This window comes from Pezoporus flaviventris, unplaced genomic scaffold, assembly GCF_033815535.1.
Source record: "Pezoporus flaviventris isolate CSIRO_AGI_PZ_B2104156 unplaced genomic scaffold, CSIRO_AGI_Pfla_v1 ptg000037l, whole genome shotgun sequence".
In the NCBI taxonomy this organism is placed as follows: domain Eukaryota; kingdom Metazoa; phylum Chordata; class Aves; order Psittaciformes; family Psittacidae; genus Pezoporus; species Pezoporus flaviventris.
In genome coordinates, this window is record NW_026892585.1 from 5,239,847 (window position 1) to 5,265,029 (window position 25,183).

The following is a 25,183-nucleotide window of genomic DNA, read 5'->3' on the forward strand; positions in this document are numbered from 1 at the left end:
TTTTGGGGGTCGAGAGGGAATGATGGTGGGTTGGTTTGTTGTGAGGTTTTTGAGATAAAGCAAAACAAGACTTAATTCCTCACCTTTCCCAAGTCCTGGATCTTTAGATACCAGAGAAGTCTGAGCACTTAATGAGCATTTAGTGTAATATATTCATACTTAGAGTAAACTTTGTATTTCCTTCCGTACAGGAAAGTAACTCAAATTCCCAAATTCCTAAATTTACCACATTAACACAAAAGTGAATTAATAAAATAAGAAAACACGTTAGCAGTATTCCCATCAGTGTTTTTAACACAGATTATTTCTGGTCCATTTTAAGCTGTGTGACATAAGTCAAAATAAATCTTTTTGAGATTTACTCTTGTTCTTTCCACTCCCAAAATGTATTTGACTACCAGTTCTCTCACTTTAAAAGGCATCAATGGAAATCTGCACCACTCTGACAGCACATTAGATAGAAAATTGCACCAAACCCAGGTTTAAAAAGCTGTACTACTGTTAGGTATTATGCAGTTACATAAACTGTAAAAATGCAGAACGTTGTAAAGTATCACAATCAACCTAACTTTAGATGTATAATCATGAATATTCTGAACAACTGATCATTTGACAGATAAACCAAAAAGCGCCTCATACAATAACTTAGTGTCTTCACCTCTAAGCTTCTACAGCATAATTCTACAGCAACCAATTTAGTCCTGGACATCAAAGTAGTCAATTATCGGCTCTTCTTTTAATGGTTTGGATAAACCACCGTCTCCAGTAGTCCTGAAATTATAAGAATATTAGGTGTTACTTACCAGAAAAGACCCCCAAAACCAGTAATACTTATTACAAAAATGATACTGTACTGAAGACTAAATGTTCAAGAGGCCTTTTTAAAAGAAAGAGAAAAGAAACACAGTTGGAGTGAGCTGATGATCAAATCTGCTTGCTTTTAAAAGCAAGAGTAACAAAAACACATGGCAATACCAAAGCCAAACACTGTAAAGACCTTTTTCCCCATAAGACAGAAGATTTTGTAGAATTACTTCTAAAGCAATTTCACTTCTAGTAGTTAAAAATGAATGGCTAAATCCCTTTTTTTAATTAATTTGGCCACATAAGCCTGTTCCATTGTTCCATTATAGTCACTGAAGACAGGGATCCCAGAGGAGTAAGTGGAAATGAGGAGTAACAACCTTTTCAACATTCACACTTACACTGTAAGCAGTCATTTTAGGCATGTGTTTTGCTCTAGATGCTTACTTCTGAAACAACGTAAATTTTCTCTTTAGAATAGCCTACTTTGTGTTCCAGCAGCACCCTAAACACCCAATAGCTATTGCAATAGCTACTGCAAAATCAAGCTGTTCCTTCTGCAAGCAGTACTGCACAGAACATGACTTCAAATGCTAATCTGAAATAACTTGGAGGGGAAAAAATATATATGAAAGGTAAAGAATTAGCCATCCATTAAGAGAATTCATGACTATGAGAGGACTACAGGTACCCGAAAAGCTGGCAGGTCATACAAAGTAAAGCCTGTTCTATTAGGCTCTTCACCAAGAAACCTTGTATATCCCATCTTCAGTAGTTTTCACTACCTGAGAAAAATGGTAGTTCACCTTTAGCCAACTGTGCAGTCATAGCTACACAAGAAAAAATACATTTACTACCTGTCCAAATAAATCATCTTATGCAAGTAAGACCTTACTCTTTCACACAGAACAGTTAAAGGTGAAAAACATCCACAAAGCAGCCCTCTCTTCCCAACTACCTAATCTTTATGAAGCTCAGAAACACCCAAGTAACTCAGCACAAAACTGAAGAACACTGTTTTAAAAACAAATTCCTTACTTATCTGTTTGTTTGTAATGAGGAATAGGAGGTGGAGCCAGAGGCCTGCTCTGCATTTCTTTATCTAGCACAGAAGTTAAGGTATTGCTTGGACAAAAGGATTTCCCTCTAGGAAAATAAAAGAAAGGTTATTTAATTCAATAGGAAATTATATTCATCAAGAAGTCAGGGCAAAAGAGTTACATTTGTAAGTAGCTGTTCTGGAGTCAGAGCTCATACTTGTATACTTAAATCACCTACTCAAATACTTAATTTTCCAGTGATGGAGACCAATAGTGTGCCAAGTCCATTTTTCTTGCCAAGATATGCAAGTATTCTAAATGTCTCTTGATAACTGTCTATAAAAGATGCAGAAGCAGCCTACTAGATTTGAGTGCTGGTGCCCAGACTTCTTCCTTTCTGCATGTGAAGTGCACAATACAATCAACTATTAAAGTACCAAAAATGCAGTACTTGCTTTCTAGGTAAACATGTATCTCTTCTTTCACAGAACAGATAAAAGATCAGAAGCAACAACTTACTTAACTTGGTACCCTGTGAACACAGTTCACTGCATCTTCACAACATGTTAGCTGATGTTTTGGAAACATGTTTTTAAACTCTGGCAGTGAAGTCACATTAAACTTGTTTATCACTCTGCACTCAAAGCAGCCCTGCTAAGCAGCCCTATCACAGGAACAATGCAACAACACTGCCTCTTCCTTTTCAGCTAGCCCAGGTCAACAAGATCACAGAAATTACATTATGCATTGGGGTGAGGAATAATCAGCTATTACTGCCCTCCACACTAGTAACAGTCTATTATGTGCTTGTGACCACACACCGAATCACCCTACTTGTGCTTGTATCATCCGCAGTGCAAGGGCTACCCTGTGGCCGTGGTGCAAAGAGGTATTTTCCCCAGTACAGGAGGCCAGTGTACTTCAGCGTGTACATTTGTATGCTTTAGGCATATACTGGCTGTGAATCACACTCAACTTCAGTAGGGCAGTCCATGCTCAAAGGCTAAACGGGCTGGAAAAAGAGGAAGGATATTAAGAAAACCCAAACCAAAAACACCCAGAAAAACAAAGCAAACTAAAAGCCAACCCTAGATTAGTCCCAAAAGGCATCAAATTACAAAAAAATTATTAAAAAATTCCAAATAATTACCAGACACACAGGCTGTGAAGACATCTTCCTACAGATTATCCTATAAATTCATGAGCCACTTTCAAGACTGAACTTGCTTTATTTCAACTTGCATTCACTGTTACGACTTAACTACAAGACTGAAAAACCTTCACTATCACCATCTTTTCCATTCACAATTTCTTATTCCTCTTATTTGTCCCCACAAAAAAGTCTTAAACCTTGGCAAGACTAATTTCTTACCTTTCTGGTACTTTCCACCAAGCCCACGCTACTGACATTTTAAGACCAAACTAAGTCTGGTACACTAAACTGGATTACTTTCCTATTTCCATCTGAATAGTTTCTATTGGAAGAGTTGTCAACCATTGGAACAGGCTGCCTTGGGAAGTGGTGGAGTCACCATCCCTAGGGGTATTTAAAAGATGTGTAGATGTGCTGCTTAAGGACATGGTTTCATGGTGGATTTAACAGGGTCAGGTTAAAGGTTGGACTCAATGATCTTACGGGTCTTTTGCCAACCAAAATGATACTGTGATTCTATGTCAATCATTAAATAATGTTTCCTCCTTGCTTACTTTACTCATGAGTTTTTAAACAAGATCCTCCCAGAACCCTCCAAGACCACGAGATTTCCTGTGTTGACTAATCACGTTAAATTCCTACTTTCAAGTTCATCTTGTTCTTTTCAAAATTACATTCCCAATAGCAAAAAATGCTGCAAAACAATAGACTGTGTATTGCTGTAATTCCAGAAATGTGTTGAGTTCCATGCTTGGTCACATACTTGGCAATTCTTGTTTTCCCCTGCCTCTGCCAGAGCCCTAAGCAGTTTAAATCTCACATCAGTACGCACACAGATGAACACCAGTTCTATTTCAGAGTTTAAAAAATAGTAAGTTTTATCTTCTTTCCATCACGTCTTGTTTCCATCAGTTCTGAAAATAAAGGGGCAAATTCCTGTGATATTGTGGCAACACAGACGAAAACCTCCACAACATCCTCAAGGAAAGTCAGAAGTCCACTAAAATATGAAGTGGTGATCGCTGACCCCATTTCAGTATTGTTTTAAACCAAGTATGACAGTCTGTTCAAATGAACTGCAAAGTTCTGAAAACACAGATCATCAGTTCAAAGAGCCTTCTCATTCCCCCAACACTGAAAGTGTTCCTTATTCAAAAGGAAAAGTTACTTGCCACTGACCATATATTTTTCCAAGATTATGTTTAATACACACATTCTAACAGCAAGTATCAGTTGAGAACAGATGATTTTCCCCTCTTTAATAAAATGGGTAAAAACTCCTCCTCTCCTTTAGCTCCAAGCCTGGCATATAAAGCCAAATGCTCCCACTATCATTTCAGTTACCTCAATTGTAGAGCTCTACCTGAAAAGATTAAAAGCGGCCTACAGTAAAGAGGAGAATATTTTGTTGTCTTCTTTCATTTTTATCACCTGTGCTTTGCAAAAAGATGGAAACCCAACTGACTGGAGGTAAATAGGTGAAAGGAGGACCTCATTAAGTAGAGTAAGATGTCATGTCTTTAAAATGTCAGGCTAAATCTTGCTTCTGTAGTAAAACAAGTAAATAAATGAGAGTTCTAGAACACAGGAAAACAGAACACTTGGAAGACGACACATGCACTTACTTCTGCAATTAGCTAAAGTCTTACTAGACTTACTAGAAAAAGAGAATGTTCTCCCCAAGAAAGTAAACACAGCAGCTCTCCACTGAAGCTAAATGCTGATGTAGATTAATATCAAACCTTTCAAAATGAGGAGAGATCAGTCTGTGTACTGTTTGAGGAGATCCTGGAACAAAATTAGCTTTGGTCACATCAAAGCCTAGCTCTGTTTTAGCTTTGACAAGATTTATTGTGTGTTCCCTCCACCAAAAAAGCAGAAGATATATACAGCAGACTGTCCAGTCATGAAACCACAGAGGTTTTAGAGACAAAAACCTATCAACTCACACTCAAGCAAAAGGTACACCACTTCTTGTAAACCTTCATGACACACAGGACAATGCTAGATTGACTCCAATCTCCCAAAATTCTGTGAACCTCTCTTGTTTTGGTTTGTGGCTTGTTTTGTTTGGTTGGGGTTTTTTAAATCCAAAGAAATAAAAGGAAATAAAGAAATTAAACAGCCCATTATATTCAATTCATCTGGAAGAAAACCAAACAACTGAATTCAACTAAATAGGAAAACACACAAAACAAAAAGCCCCTTGACAAATTATTTGCCACAAAGGAGAAGCAAAGCAGATCCTCCCTTCCTGCTATCATAAATCATGGCTCTCTATCATCAGTTCTAACAAAAGTGTGAAGATGGAACCAAAAGGCTCTGCAAGTACTGCAAGACATTTTGATATTAAAGTTGCTATTCTATGTTCTATTAACTTATTCTCAAAATAAGGAAAAAAGACAACTGCCTGCCCCAAGCAACAAAGATGGGATGAGAGGTTTTTAGCAGGACTCCAAGGAAAAACAATGAGAACATAAATAACTATCTGCTGACTCTAAGGCACTGGTAGTGCTGGCAGGACGGCCTGTGGTCCAAAACTGAACTGTGAAAACCAGGACTCAAACTTATCTTCCCCTTGAAGACTGGAAGTTCAATTTTAATAACTCCAGGATTGATCTATTTGATACGAAATACCACAAAATTCTTTGCCCACCCATCTGTCCAAAACTGACTCCTTACAGCCTGGCAATAATGATCCATTCTGTTTCAGACAGAGCAGGTTTTTGTGAGAAGTGTCTCCCACAGCTGATACCGTTTGGGTGAAACAATGAAGGATCTCCTGATTAGACTGCCTAGACTTAACATATACTATATAAGCTGTCAAGAGGTAACACATACTATTCTCAGGGCAAACGATGTCAAGATTAAAAGAAAAACAGTAAGAAGGAGATGCAGCACCTTTCTGGAGCAGGACTGCTGTTTAAACCACCCTGGCTGGCGACCTGTAGCACTATTTCTACTTACGCTGCTCAGAAAGACTTAAGAGGCTACAGGTGTTGAGATGCAGTCATTGGAAAAGACCTTTGTGATTGCAAAGGGTAGAGAGAAAGACTTTTCCTCATGGCAGAGGAGAAAATTCCTAGAGAGTGAAGGGTAGAAGTCCTTAAAGTGAGAGTACCTTCAGGAAGCCAAGAGAACTTCTGTCAAACTGGATGCAAACTAATTCCAGATACCAGAAAGGCCGTAGACAGTTAAATTACTAAGTAGAACGAACTTGTACCTGGAGATGTTCTGGACATGTTTCAGTACGTGAAAAACTTAAAGAGGCCAAACAATAAATCTGTTTCCTCTAAACATATGATTTTCTTCCAACCCTGCCACTGGGATGTACAGTTTTTGCCTTCTGGGATGCAACTACCATGACCTGATAAGGGTGTTACATGTAGTTACAAGGGGTTTATTTAATTTAGGTCTTTGTTCTTGTCAGTCTTGCATAGCCTGCAGCTAGGTAACCACTCCTGAACTGTCTGCAGACATACCTCATTGAAAGCAAACAAAATCCTGGGTGAAGAAGAATAAATAATAGAGAACCCTTCAACAAGACTGTGGCAGGATGTGGTTTTCCCAGTGAAAACAATATGCAAGAACCCTGTCACCTTCCTGAAAAGTCCCCCCTGTTCGTGAGGAGAGACTGAACCTATTGTTCTTGGAAGGAAGAGGAAAAGGATGGGCCTTACAGGGATGGCTGTTCTTAAAAAACACTTCCAGGATGTTCAAGTCCATACAGGCAGCTTAAACACTGGTCACTAACAACAAGCAATGCTCCTTAACAGGCTCTGGCATCCAGCATTAGTCATAGGAGAAGGAAATTCATACGAGTAAAAGAGTTTAAGAAACCACTGACAGGTACAGTAAAGTGCATGTGTCAACTTGGAGTGGAAAGCCTTCCCCTTTCCACCATACCAGTCTGGACAAAGGTCCAGGTAATGTCCTTTCAAAAAGTAACCTTTGAACCTGGTTCAGAAGGAATCTGGTATTGCAGTTCCTCAGAAGATGGTGACTGCAAAGATGACCAAGGGGAAAGTATGGAGTAGGGCATTTGTAAGGATTTACTCAGGGTCTTATACTTTAAGTGACACCAGAACTGTAATTCAGATCAAACTTCCCCAGCTATATCCCCTTCATTTCCTTCTCTAACATGAATTGCCTTCTGTGGGTATTATCTAAATATTTCCAGTTTTGCTTGGAAATCTCCCCAATTTGTAGTAATTCCAGGTCTCCCTTTGTCCAGTAATATACTCTGTGGCAGGTTCAGGCAGATGAAAAACAAGTAAGTTCTAATACCAGATTTTTTCAAAGAAGGTGAGAATGTAGGTATGACTTCTCTATCCAGCAATTATATTTTCTTAAAATTTGATGATTTTTACATTTTTGATACTTCTATCAAATTTAGCTGATGGCAAAAAGACAAACAGTTACTGTGAGGATGAATGGAAAACAGCCTTGCAGTCTTCTATCAGCTTTTTAATGGCTAATTGGGTTTTCTTCTCCGAAGATTTACTTGACTACTGGAAATAAAAGCCTATGAAACTATTAACTTTAAAACTACCTTAAATATCTACTGGAAATTACTACATATTGACGATAGCACTGGAAATGAACTCAAACTCAAGTAAGTGATTAAAATATCCAATTATTTAAACAATCATTAACAGGCTTGAAAACAACCGTGGATTACGTACTTCACTGCAGTGATAACAACATTGCGCTTTGGTTCGTTGTCGTAGCTCACGCTTTCAATGCCATAAACCTGAGCTAATTCATGGATGATTCTGCGGTGATCTCTGTTCATTGGTGGGTAACAATGGCTCTTCTTTGTATGCTTGCCCTGAATTCAAGAGAAAAGGTTAAGAACAAAAACAAAAGGTAAAGTTTTCCTTTGCAGGGTCAGGGGGAAGAAAAGAATTAAAAAGACAGTGCTTCTACCTCTAAAATTTTGCTGCTACAACAAAATTATTACAACAAAGTATTAATCATAGAATAGTTAGGGTTGGAAAGGACCTTAAGATCATCCAGTTCCAACCCCCCTGCCATGGGCAGGGACACTTCCCACTAAACCATGTCACCCAAGACTCTGTCCCACCTGGCCTTTAACTCCACCAGGAATGGAGCATTCACAGCCTTTGGGTAACCCATTTCAGTGCCTCACCACCCTTACAGTAAAGAACTTCTTCCTTATATCTAACCTGAACTTTCCCTGTTTCAGTTTGAACCCATCACTCCTTGTTCCTATCGCTACAGTCCCTGATGAAGAGTCCCTCTCCAGCATCCCTGTAGCCCCCTTCAGACACTGGAAGGCTGCTCTGAGGTCTCCATGCAGCTTCTCTTCTCCAGGCTGAACAGCCCCAATGTTCTCAGCCTGTCTCCATATAGGAGGTGCTCCAGCCCCTGATCATCCTCGTGGCCTCCTCTGGACTTGCTCCAACAGCTCCATGTCCTTCTTATGTTGAGGACACCAGAACTGTACACAATACTCCAAGTGAGGCCTCACAGAAGTGGAGTAGAGGGGCAAGATCACCTCCTTTGACCTGCTGGTCACCTCAGTATTGACAGAAAAATAATCTAAAGATGATAATTTATTCCCCCCCCCCAAATTATGTATTCTCTATTATTTCCATCACCTCAAAGTACACGCACACATGTATCAAATATAATTTTACTTATGAGGACTTCTTGTACCTTATACAATATAATAGCAACATCCAAATAGCCTGAGGGGCAGAACTGATCTTTGAGATACTGAATTGTCATATGAGCCTAACTGGTTCATCCTGACCATGATTAAAGCTCAAGTTACCACTGAGTAATTCTCCCTTTAGGTCAGACAGGGTGAAGATTGTCACATGTGGTTTGGTTTCATTCTTTCATTCTCTTCTGTAATGTACAAGCTTGTTAACAGACATTTGTCTGCTTTATAGGATCATTATTTAACAAATGGCTGGATACTGCTGAGAAACAAAGCACTGAAGATGCTCCTGAGCCTTCTAGTCTCTTGTTCTGTCATATCTGATGTCACTAATTTACCGTATATGGCAAGTTCTAGACCTGTGGCTGCCCTTTCTTTAATATACAGTAAGTACATCTATTGGTTTGATATTAGTATGGGCATATGCATTAGTATACACAGTTATATATAGAGAAATATCTATGTATGTACATACTTGTGTATATGTGTGTATAATAAAGGTATATGTAAAATAGGATAACCACAGGCAACACAACATTGGGCAAATTATCTTTAGGTAATAACAACTGTTCTATGCATCTGTTACTAGATGCCCGAGGTTGAAGGAGCCTGAACATAATTATACACAGATGACCCCCTTTAAGACTTTAATTCCAATGTGAAAACAACAGGCAAGAACATGAAACAGGTGAACAAGCACAAAGATTGTTTAAGAAAACATCATACATAAAAAAGAAGGAATAAAGTTACGTAACTGTCCTCGGGGTAGAGGGAAGGAAATTATTGCTTTCTACATGAAGTGTACTCTTTCTTGAGCTAAGGGCAACTGAGAGTAGCATGGTTTATACTGTCCTTTGAACCACATATACTGGGTGAGGCACAGTGCAGCAGCAAGCCAGGACTATGCTCACCTGACAGGCCTGAAGGCGGAATTCTGCTTTCACTAGAAAAACAAATGATTCTGTTTTGGCATACTGGAGTCTGCCAAACAACTGTGGCTGAATCTGAATCTCCTTAAAGAAGGGACTCCCTCACACACTGGCAAATGCAGGAAGGTATACATAAATCTGTGAGCCAGCTCCATTACAGGAATCAGAACCACCTAGGCTTTCCTCCTCAAAGTTTGACCCTTTAAACATCATCTTCAATGATTAACACTTGACTAACAGAGATCCAAAAATTAATAAGAATCATTGATATATTAAAGCCTAGCACTGATTGAATCTTCAAACAAAGCTTGGCTGTCACCAAAGTTATCCCGAATTACTACGTTTCCCAAAAATTTTGTTCTATTTATAATTGTGTACTCTATTGGAGCTTAAGCAGATTCAGTGTCCACTCGTAACTATTAGTATTAATAAAGTTTAGTAACATTAAACTCCCCCTCCAAATTAAACAAACCTGTTTCTTACAATAGGTCATACAGAATATCTGCATACTGACCTTATTCACAGCTTCCACAAGCATTCTCATTTCCTTCTCAACGTCACTGACAAACTTCAAATCCTTCCTGCAAAACCAGTATTCTAGGTAAATGAGGTACGAGTGTACAAAGATACAGTATCTTTATCTTTTGTAACATCATTTTCAACAAGAACAACATTTAAGGTCTCAACTGAAGCGGAAGCATTTTGATTTATTACACTATTTACACTTCAAAAAGGTTAGTATGTCATTGCTATTAAAAAATAACAATTCTTTTTCCTTCAACCCTTAGAACACAGCATAAAAGTCTAGGATACAATTCTACTGACAACACAAGTCTGCATTTTAAAATGGATAATATAGATTTTAAAGCTGCTATTTCAGCGGTTTGTAAATTAATTGTCACTCAGGCAATTCACTTGACTAGAATACATGCTTAAACACAAAAATGGGGATTGGATAAACAGAGTAGAGATCTTTTCCAAGACAAAAGAAAAGTGCACTGACTTTGGCGGCCTACATAGCATAACAAATTAGTAAGAAGAAGCCGCATAAGGCTACTTGCAAGCAAAGAAAATGTTCTTGATATGAGATAGAAAGGATTTTGTTCTATCTTGCTTAATCACAGTAAGTCAAGTTTTCACATAAAGGTAATCTTTGCACTCTGCTCTTAAATAAACAGGTAAGCTAACTCCAAAAGTAAGGCTGTTATTTGTTAGGGCACCATCCCCACGGTGGAAAAAGGCTACCTGAATACTTCACATCTCAAAGCGGGTTATCAGTAAACCTTATTTCTTCAAAACCAGGCACCATTCCATACCAACACAACACCGCTTTGTGAATGATGTCAGAATTTCATCAGTCAAGAAGTGCCTACTAAAGCAGGCACCGTCATCTTTGGTAGGTGCCCCACTAAAGCTCTGGATGCTGACCAAATGGTCTCAAGGAAACATGGAAAATGGCAACATCAAGTAGTCTGGCTACCAACATCATCTGATCACTGGTTTGGTGGGACTCAGCCCACCACTGGAAAGCCTTCAAGGTATTGTAACAACGGAGGAACCATTACAGGATGGACCATAGTAGATGTCCATCCATCATCAGAACTCCTAGACCTTCAGTGGAGAAAAATACTACATTGGGAGAAATGCAAAAAAGACCTGGACTTGTAGAGTTAAGAAGAAAGAGGCCTTTGGACATCTCAGCTGTGAAATACAGAAACAGCCCATGAGGCTTTGGAAAGAATATTGCGGCAATAACCCCAAACCCAAACCACAACAACCACCAAACCCACTGATCTCTTTAGGATGAGCTTAACTCCATAGACTCAGAAAGGAAATGTTACATGGAATGCCAGCCATGAACATCCAAATTTCAAGGTGAAGTGACCACAGGAGGTAAGAAAACAAACAAAAAAAAAAGGAACCAACAACCAAAGGGTCCACAAACACCTGATGTGTTATATTTAAAAACCTACTGAGGAACCAGCTCACAGACTGGAGGATATGTTCAAAAACAACCATCCCTTCAGGAACCTACAGAATCATATCAAGCAGGTTGGAAGAGACCTTTAAGATCCTCAAGTCCAACCTTCGCTCCAGCTCTGCAAAGGCCACCACTAAGGTGATTCCAGGGCATGGTGATTCCATCACTTTCCTGGAAGTGTTCAAAAGTATAAAACCAGAGTTATTAGTTCAAAGGCACCACTGAAATCAACCAGAATGTCTGTCAGAAATACTCAGAATGTGTCTTCCAGAAATCCCAAGATAGTCAAGACTGAAGTACTCAAACAGGAAGACAAAACAGAAAGCATAGTATGCAGGGGATGTGGCTGGGGGTTGTGTTGGTGGTGGCAGAAGAAAATTAATCCCATTGTAGATCATTTTACAAGAAGATAAACCAAAGAGAAGAGAAATCCTGCAGTTCACTGGTCTTCACCAGATGATCCTGATTAGATATGCGGGACAGTCAGACCTGCTTATTTCTCACCTATACTTGTCTCTGGTTCTGTACTAGGAGGTTTAGGTTGCTTGATTTACTCTTACATTCTGTGCGGCTGCTTATGTAGAATTTTCACTTGTCTCAACACATCAGCAAATTAATGGTCATTCCAAATTGCAGAGTATTTATTAGTGTAATGCTTTTGATACTACTGCGACTTTTTATTGCCTCATTTTCAGGTGTTTCAGCCTAGCAGCCCTCTTTGCTGTCAGCGCTGGCACAGGCTTAGCTCTGTGTCAATCAAGGGTTTTATTAATTCCATTTCTTTATTTTTAAAATAAAGGCAGTAAGGAAAAAAAAAAAAGAAAAGAAATTGATGGAGGGAAATAATTTCAGTAATTTCAGGCTATGGGAGCATGTTTCATTACTCAGCTTTCACTTTAGTCTTTGTCTTGAAAAGATAACAAGGAGCACCCATATAGGGCTGGTTGCATATGAAAGCAGCAGAGGCATGAGACATACAGGTCCTGATCTGCAGTGAGAAGAATGGTGAAAAGTGATGTTCCCATTCTAAATCTGGTCCTATTACAGAACAAAGCAACCTGTCAGGCATTTGTTACTTCTCACGTTCTCATTTTGGAGGTCTTGAGATGTATGCATCAACTCTTTTGCCTCAATTATCACCTACTGCCATGGCTGGAGAGTAAAACATGGGCATTTTTACAAGAGTAAATGGAACTGTTCTGCATTTCCCATCTTGCTCTCAACACTGATACCTGCCAGCATTAGAACACATACCTTGCATCTTCTTTTAGAAGTTCACTGTACTTTGGTCCAGGAGAACGGATATTAAAAGGATCAGAATTATCATCTATTTCAAGAGCCTCAGCAAGACGCCTATGTTTAAGGGCAGGAGGGAAAAAACAACATGTAACAAAACTACAAGCAAACAAAATAAAGCCACAAATCCTCCCAGCCTCCCAAACAGATTGTCACTGAAGGGTAAAGAAAAGGGTTACTAATACAGATGGAAGAACTCACAGAAGATGCAGTCTGTACATTTGAAACTACACATTTAGTACTTTTCACTAGAATACTCTTGTAAGATCTCAGATCACTCAATATAGACCAGGGACCATCTCCACATTTATTGGCTGTCTAGGTCATGCAGGAAAGGGGTTTTTGTCCATAGCATTAACTTTCTGAACATGAACTTCTGAACAGGAAAAAAAGCAAGTTTATTGCCCACCTGTTTCTCTGCAGAGCTAAGCATTCTTCATCACATTGCAACCTGAATTAAGAAAGAAAAATACAACTAGAATCACTGCTGCTACTCACACTTTTCAAACTGTAGCTCTGTTGGTATCATATCGTTATGACAGCCTGAAGAAGTAGGAAGAGTGTGTGAGAATAGTTTATTGTATTAGATCAGATAATACAGCTAAACAAACAAACCACAAAGATCTTTGAGCCCACAAGCCCTTCTCCAGGTCTTGAACAGAAGCAGCAGTTACCAACTCCATACCAAAGTTGAGAAAACCAGCTTCTGAATTGGATTATATTGGTAAATTAGATCATTTGAGAAAACAAATGCAGTTGGCATCAGCATCAAGGGGATGCTAGGAAGGATGGGATACCAACAGAGTAAGCTGTGACAGTCAGTTCTATGCATCAGCCAGGAAAACCAGGAAAGTTAGCTATGCATATGGAGGATTATGATGCACCATAAAAATCAGTATTTCAATGAAGCCCATAACTTCTAGTGTCAACAGTTACAAATTTAACTTTTCTGAACTTCACCTTTGTCAAGTATTTCATAGAGATTAAAATAATTCTGTTGATAACAGTTCCTTAACTTCAAACACTTAATTTCTACAGGGGAAACTGGTTCATTCAGTGGTATGTATTATGTTTGGAGACCTACAGCTATGGGATCCACAACTTCTGGTGGAGGCAGAAAAAAGCTAACATACTTGCACTCTAAGATCAACCTGGCACTGTTTAAAGTCATTTGCTTGAAGAATCATATTCTCCTCCTTTAGAAGAGGAATACAGCCAACTTCAAGAAGCTACTCTAGGTCTAAACAAATATGGTATCCTCCAGAACAAGAGAGACAGAAATCTCTGTACAGCTTGCATAAAATATTCTGCTATTGTAAATGAATAAAGCAGAATTGTAAGTTACTTTGAAAATAAGGGAGTCTGACAAGAAGCTAGTAAAGATTTGCACCAAGAAAAGTAATCTCTGGTGATTTCAACTATTCAAAGAAAGGGCAATAAGTCTGCCCACACAGAAACATGAGTGGCAGTGACTACAGCACCATTTACATATTGCAAAGGCTGGGACACCAATAGAGACACTGTTGTCTTACTTGCAATCCTGGCAAGTATACAGCTGCTATGACATTTCCGTCCTTTCTGATATTAGTTCACCTTGCCCTTACATTCAGAGTTAAAATTATTTCAGTGTAGATAATTACCCAAAAGGACTTGGTAATAAATGTGCTCCCATTTCACAGCCATTAAACAGATAAACAGAACAGAATGACTAGCCAAAATATGCTGGTATAAGCTTTTGATACAGGAAGCAATGAAGCGCATAGGAAAATTTCACTATTTTGACATTATATAATATAAAGGAACATGAGATTTTGAACACATTGAAATAATCAAATTCACTATTAAGAAAGGAGAGATGGTACTAGAAATAAACTAAACGCAGAAATATAAGGACTTCGAGGCAGAAGACTTCAGAAAGTCAAGTTTCTGACAGAAGGGTGTTGGAGAAACTTGACAATTCCTTAAAGAAAAGATACTAGAAGTAAAGAGACAAGTGATTCCAACCCTGAGGAATATCAGGAGGAACAGAAAAAAATCACCAAATTTGAGTCACAGGTGTTTTTGTGACTTAAAAGCAGATTTGCACTTGCAAGCTAATACTAAAACACAGAAATGCCAATCAAATTGAGAATCAAATGCAAGACATGTAAAAAGAGTAATAGACAAATATTACAAATGGTAAGATGATGACCAGAGGAAAACATTAGGCTATTAATCATCCAGGATGCTGGATCCTAAAATCTAAGATAATAGCAAAAAGTTAGTGTCTAGAAACCTGAAGTCCAGAGGAACTTTAGTTTGCTGGGTAGAAAGAAACTCAAACCACAATTCTATTGTTCCATATACAATTACAGCAACAAAACTACCAATAACACAGATCTCATTCTACATAAAAGCAAAAATCTGAACCACTAAGGAACTGCATAATACTTTTTTAGCAGTATTGTCAAAGTAGAGCCAGGCTATTTAAAGTCTTTCTATTTTAGCTGGGATTTTGCTCACAATATTATGTATTTTCCACATTGGTTGTGATTCAGGTATACACAAGGATATGAAGCATGTTTCTACATTGCTCTCCTTACCTGGCCTGCTTCATTTCTTTTTTCGTAATAAGCCTGCTGATTTCCACTGAATCTCCAAGCTGTAGATCTGTTAACTTAGTGGCTATAGAAATAGCAGCTATTCTGAAAAAGAAGAGCATTAGATTTCATTTGAGGCTACACATAAACCTTTCAAAAGCTTTATAAAGCTGCAGATTTAAACCTCCAGGTGGAGAGGGACAGGCTGTTTAATCATCACATTACAGAATGGGACTCCAGTTCCACATCACCTAGTTTTAGCTGCATAATTTAAGAGGCTACTTTGTCTCAATCTCCCTCAAGCAACCAGGAGCAAGACATACTTCAGGGATTTTTTCAGAGCGTCAATTCTAAGCAAGTCTAAGCCAGGCAGTGTGAATACTTTTTCTTCTCACCTGCTTAACATGCAAACTGCAGCTGACTGTACAGCTTTAATTGCTTTTTTAACCTTTATGTGATTCTTCCTTAATTGTGTGTAACTAAAAGCTGTAAAGTGAATTTATAAAGTACTTTGAAATTTGCTTAGAAAATATGGATTATTCAAGCCATAAGGAAAGAGCAAAATGCCTACTGAGACTGTTAATATTTTCTTTATAAAGATTCATCATTCCCTTCAGTAACAAGCCTTCCCAGTCTGATTTGCTTGCTAAACTTTCTGTAACTAAAATATACATTAAGTTTTTAGTGAAATATCCCACACCATTCTCAAGCAAAATCCTGAAAATGGAACATTCAGTCCTTTTAATGATCTTTTCTGTTGAATTCAGATTAAAGGATATGTTTGTCTCTATGTTTTCCTTCACACACTGAGAACTCATCATCTATCACATTGCATAAACCCAAAAAACACTGAGAGGGACATTGGCTTCAGATTTACCAGATTCTCTCCCCACATACGTAGATGGTGGGGGAAAAAAGCCAAACCTAACCCCATGAAACCAGAATATTTTACTCTTTCAGCCACATTAACAGTTGCAGTTACCACACAAACTTAGCTGGCATTAAATGCCACTTTTGTTGCTATCACATGGGCCAAGAGTAGTTTGTAGACAAGCATGAACCCATTTGAACCTGCAAACACTTGCTTTAAACTGATTGTTTCTTTCCCTTCCTCTTGACTTGGGCTCTGATTAGATACGTACATATGTGTTCAGCTTATGCATGCAAGGACTCTCACTGACTTCAAAAAACTATTTTCCTCATGTGAATACTTTTGCAGTGCCTGTTTCTGTAGTAGAGCTATACAAGCAGCGGAGAAATAACAGCCTTCAAGAATCTGGACAAGTAACTATGTTACCTTCCCAGTTTATCATTAATGACGAGCAAATGTCAGTTTAAACTGGTATTTCAAAGTTGAGTCAGTCTTCTGATTGGTATTCATAGTGCAATAGAACCCTTTCTTCTAAAGGAGAAACACTGATCACCACTCCCGTTACGTCTGTCTTGCATTCAACTTTGACTAAAATTGTTATTAACTGTTTCTGGTTAGCACATTTCTCTCCTCGTTTTCATTAGTTAATATTAAGCACCTATTACGTCAATGCTAAGCCATCTTCTGACAGAATTTGAATCTGGGCAGCATTCAGCAGGAACAAAGCAGCACATCCTAAGCTGGGCTAGCCCTCAAACAGCAGTTCCAAATAAATCAGATATTAAGCTTTCTTTAAAAGACAGAATCTGTGACTGTGCTCTCCTATCAACTGGGATGCAGAGCAGAACTCTGGTTGAACATGTGTCCTTGTTCAGCTGGCATAGAGTTAACTTTCTCCCTAGTCCCTGGTGCAGTGCTGTGTGTTTGGGCTTTAGTCTGAGAACAATGCTGGTAACACATCAGTGGTTTAGCTGTTGTGCGGTAGCATCAGCTACCCTGATCAAGGACTTTTCAGTCTCATGCTCTGCCAGTGAGGAGGGGCACAAGAAGCCAGGAGGGAGCAGAGACAGGACCCCTGACTGAAACTAGCCAAAGGGGTATTCCACACCACAGCACGTCATGCCCAGTATGGAAAGTGGGGGGAGTTGGCTGGAAGGGGCCGATCGGTGCTCAGGGTCAGGCTGGGCATTGGTAAGTGGGTGGTAAGCAACCATGTTGTGCATCACTTGTATTTCTTTGGGTTTATTCCTCTCTCTCTTTCTGTTGTCTCCCTTTCACTACAATTATTATTTTACTTCATTTCAATTATTAAACTGTTCTTATCTCAACCCACAGGTTTTACCTTTTCCTGATTCTTCTCCCCATCCCACTGGAATGTCGGGGAGCAGAGTGAACGAACAGCTGCATGGTACTTAGCTGGTGGCTGGGGTTAACCCATGACAGTATCATAGAATCACCAAATGGTTTGGGTTGGAAAGGACCTTAAGATCATCCAGTTCCAAACCCCTCCCATGGGCAGGGACACCTCACACCAGACCATGTTGCCCAAGGCTCTGTCCAACCTGGCCTTGAACACTGGCCAACCTGTGCCAGCGCCTCAGCACCCTCACAGGGATGAACTTCTTCAACTCTAGATTATCTTTTTGACTCCCTTTCAACCACAGCCTCAGAGTAAGGTTGTTTTTAAAAAAAGTATTATGAATACTGTTTTTCTATTTTCATTTCCAAAGCCCTACTTCTTTTTCTTGTCCCTTCCTTGCCCTCTCTTGTAAGACAAAGAAAGAAGTTCAGAAATAGAATCTAGAGACAGGAATGGAATCAGGTAGAACTTAGTCTACATATTAGGACCAAAGTTCTGATGCCTGAGTTTAGCTGTTTTAGAATGACTTTAAATCACTCTTAGTTTCCATCACCTGTATTGACTAGATTTCATCACACATTAAGGGAACTCACACATGGACTGCTATAGGTCCTGCACTCAGAGGCCTGAATCTGGACCTGCTCAATTAGTCTGTACCTAATTGCTCAATGTGGGTAGAGCAGAGTTCCACAGATGGGAGATTCGAGCTTTGACACACTGGCACAGTTAGACTAACAACACTGAAATGAGGAATGTATCCTAGTACAGCGTAGCTGGTATGAAAGCTCAGGAGAATACGAAAGAAAAACCGTACATCAAAGTACAAAAAAGTGTGAAAATGCCTGCGAATCAAATACATTTAGTCAAGCCTAACATTTAATCAACTGCAAAGAAGTAAATCCAGAAAGGAATTAAAAGAATTACTGCAGTACAAACCTTTGATATGTATTAGAGGCTTCTGAGCAAATCATACTCTCCTTTCTTCTTCCACATTCACACTGAAGATCAACCTGTGCATCACAAAAGAGAGCAGCTTTTCTAAACTTTGGTCTTTTTACAGCCATGGTGGGGTGTAAGGGAGGTCAAGTTTACTCCTTGAAAAAGTCCCATTTTAGTGGAATAATGGCTAATTTAAAGTGATGTATAGGTTTGTTTTTAAAAAAAAAATTAGTAACTTCATAGAAAAAATGTCATGCTACCAATATACAAACACTTGCCACAACTGTTACTGGCTGATAATGAAATCATAGTTTTCCTGTGAGCTTGCTTCCTCTGAATTTTCTTTTGGTATCTAACCTTTGCAGAGCAGGATGTTGTTGGGCAGGGTGAAGACGGATGACATGGAGCCATACAGGGATGATTACAATATAGCCTTGGAATAATACACGGCTGTCTACACTCTTCATCTATAAGGCATTCTCCTTTATGACAGATTCTTTTACATTTGTGCATTCCGCATTTTAACATTTGATTGCAGCGAAGGCCACACGAAATGTCAGTGAGATGACACGGAATATTACTGCGCAGCTGGAAGAGGAGAGGAAACAGATGACAACTAAAAAGGAAAAACTATAAATGCAGATCTCAAAGTACTTTTCCTGTTCACACCTTCATTTGACACTGTCCATGCAAGAGCTACTAAAATATCTTAGGACAAAGACTGAGTTTTTCTTTACATCACAGTCCAATATAGCAGCTGGTCTGAATGCATATCACATAAAAGATACACTTTTCTAATTCAATCACACTAAACTCAAGCTCCAGTAACATATCCCATTCCATGGAGGCCACAAAAAAAATCTAACCCTACAGTCCCAGAACATTACTTAGTATTCAAAAACATTAAGAGTCCAGACTTACTTCATGCTTGCCCATACACCACTTCTGAGTGAGATAGGTACAAGGTGGACACTTCTCCTCACTATGACATGAATGGTACACTACAGTCACAGAAATATAAAGGCCAGCACAGTTTTATTAGCATATTTCAGTCAAAGGCATTAAAGGAGACAGTAAAGACTATTAAACAGGAGTCTGCATTTCAGAACAACACAATTTGTGGGAAGTATGACGCTTCATGCGAGGGTAATCTGGTCTTTAAAGTACTCTTTACAAACTATGATGGCAGGTTTTTTAGGTGAATATTATTCCACATTTTCTAAATTAAATAGTAGAGAATTTTGTGACTTCTAAGCAGGGTTATACTATCAAGACAAAATTTGTCAGAACACAGATTTGTTTGACCTGTGCTGTATCATTTGCAATCAGCCAAGGTAATTAATTCCAAGGAATACAGAAACTAACCATTCACTAGATTATCCCACTGTTGCAATAGCACTTAATCTTTGGAATATAACATTTAGTGTGCTATGACTATTAATAATGATCAGAAAAAAATCCAATGTTTTTACCAGCCATAAGTACCACTGCTAGCACTCAATGGCAAGTATTTAGGTGGTTGGCTTTTAAACACAGACTTTTGGAAACATTCAAAACTACAGAAAAAGCATCTAAGAAAAAAAAAAGATTTTTAAATAGACCTATGTACACTTCTGTACATTTGGATTTCAAACAAAACAAGCTCAAAACAAACAAAAACCAGCAACAAAATGAAATAACCCAAGCAAAACTGGATGGCCTCACTTACCTGGGTGATCACAGTCGTGTGGCCTGGTGCATGTTTTTTTACACTCTGGTGGCTGAGTGCCACAGGGGACAGGGGGGTAAATCACAGATTCACCACAATAACAAGTTAACTCATCAAAACCTGAAAAAAAACAAGTAAAACATATCCCAGTGGCTACATGTATTTGCACTTCATTACAAGAAGCCTTTAAATAACATGCAAATGTTTACTCCAGCTTCAGAGTTTTTTAAATTAAGCACCACTCTAGTGATTTTATTGGCTTTTGTGGCTCCTCAGGACAACTTCATTAACATCACTTCATTAGGAATTATGCTTGCCTTTAGAGAGCAGTTTGACAGCAACATTTTGAACTGGAGCAAGACAAATGCTCATGTCAAGTGGAAAGCTGTTGCTGTTCGATGCTTTACTTAAAAATGGGAACGTTATCTCTTGAATTCCCTTCCAATGAGCACATCATCCAAACCTTGTACTCTGAACTTCCCCCTGCCATCACTTTCTCAGAGCAGTGGTTCGATGTGATCCTTTGCCAAGCCCTGCAGATGGTGCTGGGAAGATTCCAGAGAAAATAACCGAAGGCACAGTAGTTTGCAGACTTCTTCCTACAGTTTCTTCTGTATACTTGGCCATAGAGTATTACATGGGTCCTCCTAAGCAGCTTACGAGACTGTCCAAATACTTCTAAGGCCAATTCTGTATGCTTTGGAAGCTGTCTCAGGCAGTATACATACATTAAGGGCGGCTTGTCCTACCCAACTTTCAAAGACTGCATTTAATAAATAGCTTATAATTTCTGTGATAAGCTACATCTATATTAGGAGACTGAGGAATAAAAGAATTAACTGCTATCATATACAAAGATGTTCCAAATCAACTAAAGGTTCTGCTACCAGAAGGAAGCATTCTTCTGTCTTCTTCAGGCCCAAATCAGAGAACCTATTATTATCTACCTATTATAATGGTGCAAAATAATCAAGATATGATCCCCTGTTTTTAATAGAGTACATACCTGTCTAAAGCTATTGCACCAACTTAAATCTTTAAATAAATTAGCAGGAAAATTAATACCTGCTCCCTGTCAATCTATTTCTAGCAATTTAGTACTAATTTTTACCATCCAGAACGTGATCAGAAAGCCTAAGACACACAGGACTGACATCTCTTATTTCTTCAGATGGTCCTGTCCAGAGAAAAATCACTAGTGTACCAAGTGGGAAAGTCTGAATTCTAAGCAGCTGAATAAAATCTGCTACATGCTTCAATACCTTTAACAGATATCACATTGTTAAACAAGAGTTCCCTTAACTTTAAAATTCTAAACTGTTTTTTTTAACTTGCATGATTCCTCAAATTTAAATGATTGCTGGATCAACATACATATCAATATATTTCATTGTAATTCAACTTTTAAGTATTAAAATCACTTAGTTAACTCATCCAAAATGAAATAACTTTCTCTTTCATGAAAAAAAACATAAAATCAAAGTTAGCTGCATATTCTCCATGTTGTGGTCAGTTTGGATCACATTCATGTCCCACTCTGACCAGTTCAGTGAAAAGACTTCTGTAATACATGGGAACTACCATACACTTGCATGTAACTCACTCGTTTGCCAGCATGTTTGACAACTGCCCCGATGACAGGGTTCTTCACATCTATGAAGCCCACAGTTGAGTTTACGACCACAAACCAAAGAACACTTATGTTCTGTGTCCTAGGGGAAGGCAAAAAAGAAAAAGCAGAACTGAACTATAAACCCCATTAGTTTATTTTTCTCTGTAAGGTCATAACCAACTAATTGGCAAAACTGTAGTGCAAAAAAATAGCTTAGGCCTAATCTATAGAGTTTTTCCATCACTCTAAAGATACACAATTCAAAAAGTGGATTCTGGTAAGACCTCTGTTGCAGACAGACCTACATCATAGCTTATACCTCTTGCATTAAGTAATACCCTGAAATCACTGCATTGACAAAAAGCACCTTTACGCTGATTTACTTGCATTTAGGCTGGAATATGGTTTTACATTTATAACTATGCCCACAAAACAAATACTGCAAAATAAACACACACACACAAGCTTTTTTGAGGATGACCAATACTGCAGGTAGAGACAAAAATGGAAAGATACAAAAGCAAAAAGTCTAACATCACAACCAAAAACAAACACACATCACAATGAACAACTTTATAAAGCCACATGTAAACTTACCACACAGCAAACTTCATTACATTTGTGTCGTCCACATGACCTTTTCTTGTTGCATCGCTTGTCACACATGAAGGTAATAGCAGCTATTAAAAAGAAAATCAACTTTTACATCTCTGATTGTGCTGAGAACAGCAGCTGCAATCACATTACATAATTACACTATATTCGTTAAATAATAAAAATATGAACCAATATAAATTGAGAAATATGAATGTTTGATTATTTAATAAGCAAAAAGAAGGCAAGTTTAGATTAGCTATACAGAAGAAATTCTTCCCTATGAGGGTGCTGAGGCACTGGCACAGGGTGCCCAGAGAAGCTGTGGCTGCCCCATCCCTGGCAGTGTTCAAGGCCAGGTTGGACAGGGCTTGGAGCAACCTGCTCTAGTGGAAGGTGTCCCTGCTTGTGGCAGGGGATTGGAACTGGATGAATTTTAAGGTCCCTTCCAACTCAAACCACTCTATGCTGAGGCTGTTGCAGAGCATGATCTAGAGGAGACTAACAGAGCAAGCAAACTTGTAAATTACTTGCTCTCTCACATTAATTCCCCATGTGAACACTTGGCTTCCTTTAAACAAACAGTTGTTCAAAAGGATTTTGGAGAGCAGAACACATGAAACTAGTTGATTTCACATTAGACTTTACACCATGAACTCTGCTAAATAGAACACAAAATAGGATAACCTGATACATCAGAGTACCACAAATATCATTTTAAAACTGCTCAAATTGGTAACGCATTAAGAGTCAGGTAAACAATTATTCCTGATATGCTCACAAAACTAGTGCTAACAAAGAACATCCTTATCCACAGGTAACAAAAGCAACCATTTCTGGATTCTGAAGAACAAATGCTTCACAGACAAAAGCTCAAATTAAGTACATATATTGCTCCTTATGTATCTTGTAAATGAAACTCAGTATGACAGGGGTCCATCGAGTAAACATTTCACTGAGGCAAAAGTTCCGAGTTGCTACACCCAGAATACCAAGAAGTGTCAAATGGCAACTCGCTGCCAAGCCCAGATACGAAGATCAGCAGCATGCAGCTGTGAAGCAGAAGCAAAGCTTGTATTTCCCCAGGAACCTGGACATGAGCAAAGCAAAAGCATTACTTTGCATGAATTGTATTTGCATGAGCCACAAGATACGCAGGATGGGGAGGGCAACCTAGTGAGCATGGCAGGTAGCATAAGAAACTGTTCAAATCAAAACAAACAGCTTGTCTGGAATTTTTGAGCTCAAATGCTGAATAAGTCTTCCCTTGTGTAAAAGATGGATAGAAATGAAAGAGGTTCAGTTCAAACCTCTTCCCCAAAAGTAGCAGCATTTCAAGAAATGACCAACTTGTCACAGAAGTATGGATAAAAGAAGCAGTACTGATCAGCTGTTTGCCAAAGTCAATCAAACCCAGAATTACCATGAGCTGTGCATCATTTTAAAAACAATTTCACATTGCATATGTAATGTAATGTAACACCATACCTTTATTTCTCAGGAGAGCACACGGGACTTCCTAGGAAATAAACAGAGAGCCATTAGGTTAAAACAGATGAAACAACAAACTTATATAGAAAAGAGTCACATGAAGAAGCAGCACTCTCAGTTTTCAGGTGTATAACACTTTGGTATGCAAAAGTGAAATAAAAGCTGGAAAAAAAAAACCCTCAGATCTTTTAACACAAAACTTTTCCCTTAGAGATTCAATGGAAATTAAAAAAAAAACCCACAACAAAAAATGTGGTTCTGTACTGTCCAGCTAATTCAGCAGATAAAGCTGTGAAGTCACAAAACCAGGTTTGCCCTAAGAAACCACAGGAGCTCTCCTAGAGAATGGTGAGTGTACAATTTGACCAAATGTTCCAAAAATGGAAGTCTTACTTGTTTTAAAGACCAAAGAGAGTGAAGTCAAATCTCATGATCAAAAAATTTTATATAAAGACTTCAACATGAAAATAAAAGGTGAAAGATGAAAAGAACATTGTTGATTGACTACATTTGAACCTTCAATCATCACAACTTCACATTCCGAGTTGTCTTTTCTAGGCATCACATTTTTCATGACCAATTTACGTTATCACTGTAGTTCACTCATACGTTTTCAAGAAGCAGCTTCCTGGTGTCTGAGAAGCTGCATGAATTAAAACCTAAACCTCACTACCTAGTTTCAGGCCTCAAAATGAAAGATAATCTGAAGCCTTCTATCCCATAACTACCTTCAGCAAACTTGCAGGAGAAAACTGTTCCAACCCCTAGCAAAGTCTCAGTCTATGTACTTATAGATTTTTATATTCAGAAGCCACCTCTACCTATAGGTATGTAACAAGTCAGAAAAGTCAACAAGGCTCCTGTGATAGCAGTCAAAGATTACAAAGCTGTGATTACAGAAATTAGTTTATAAATATATACTAAATGTTATGTAACAATTGCTGAGAATTTGCTGGGTCCCTAGAGAAATGTATGAAGAATAGGGACCAGTAAAAACTCCATACTCCCTCCAAAAAATTCCACAACAAATCTGCAATCTATTACTATAGAGTTTTAGTCAGCTTTTTATGTTAGGCTCCCTTTCTTCTCTCAGTTTACATCACCGTTGGTAAAACTACCATTCTTTGTGCTACATAA

At 38.5% G+C, this 25,183-nt stretch overlaps 1 protein-coding gene across 3 annotated transcripts in view; it reads right to left on the reverse strand.

Moving 5' to 3' along the window:
• The window catches only part of NFX1 (nuclear transcription factor, X-box binding 1), a 51,231-nt gene that overhangs the window by 3,098 nt on the left and 22,950 nt on the right, over positions 1–25,183 (reverse strand). Inside the window, exons 11-24 of one of the 3 annotated variants that reach the window (XM_061464575.1) lie at positions 24,044–24,074; positions 22,559–22,641; positions 21,953–22,061; positions 20,350–20,469; positions 19,563–19,642; positions 18,999–19,229; positions 18,639–18,712; positions 15,475–15,576; positions 13,302–13,343; positions 12,851–12,949; positions 10,130–10,196; positions 7,683–7,828; positions 1,843–1,950; positions 692–771 (exon numbers count right to left, since the gene is read on the reverse strand). In XM_061464575.1, the coding sequence (XP_061320559.1) occupies positions 696–771; positions 1,843–1,950; positions 7,683–7,828; positions 10,130–10,196; positions 12,851–12,949; positions 13,302–13,343; positions 15,475–15,576; positions 18,639–18,712; positions 18,999–19,229; positions 19,563–19,642; positions 20,350–20,469; positions 21,953–22,061; positions 22,559–22,641; positions 24,044–24,074 (1,368 nt within the window). In that variant the 3' untranslated portion in view covers positions 692–695. Of the gene's footprint in view, positions 1–658; positions 772–1,842; positions 1,951–7,682; positions 7,829–10,129; positions 10,197–12,108; positions 12,749–12,850; positions 12,950–13,301; positions 13,344–15,474; positions 15,577–18,638; positions 18,713–18,998; positions 19,230–19,562; positions 19,643–20,349; positions 20,470–21,952; positions 22,062–22,558; positions 22,642–24,043; positions 24,075–25,183 lie in introns of those variants that run through there. The other 2 variants (XM_061464574.1, XM_061464576.1) reach the window with 2 other exon arrangements.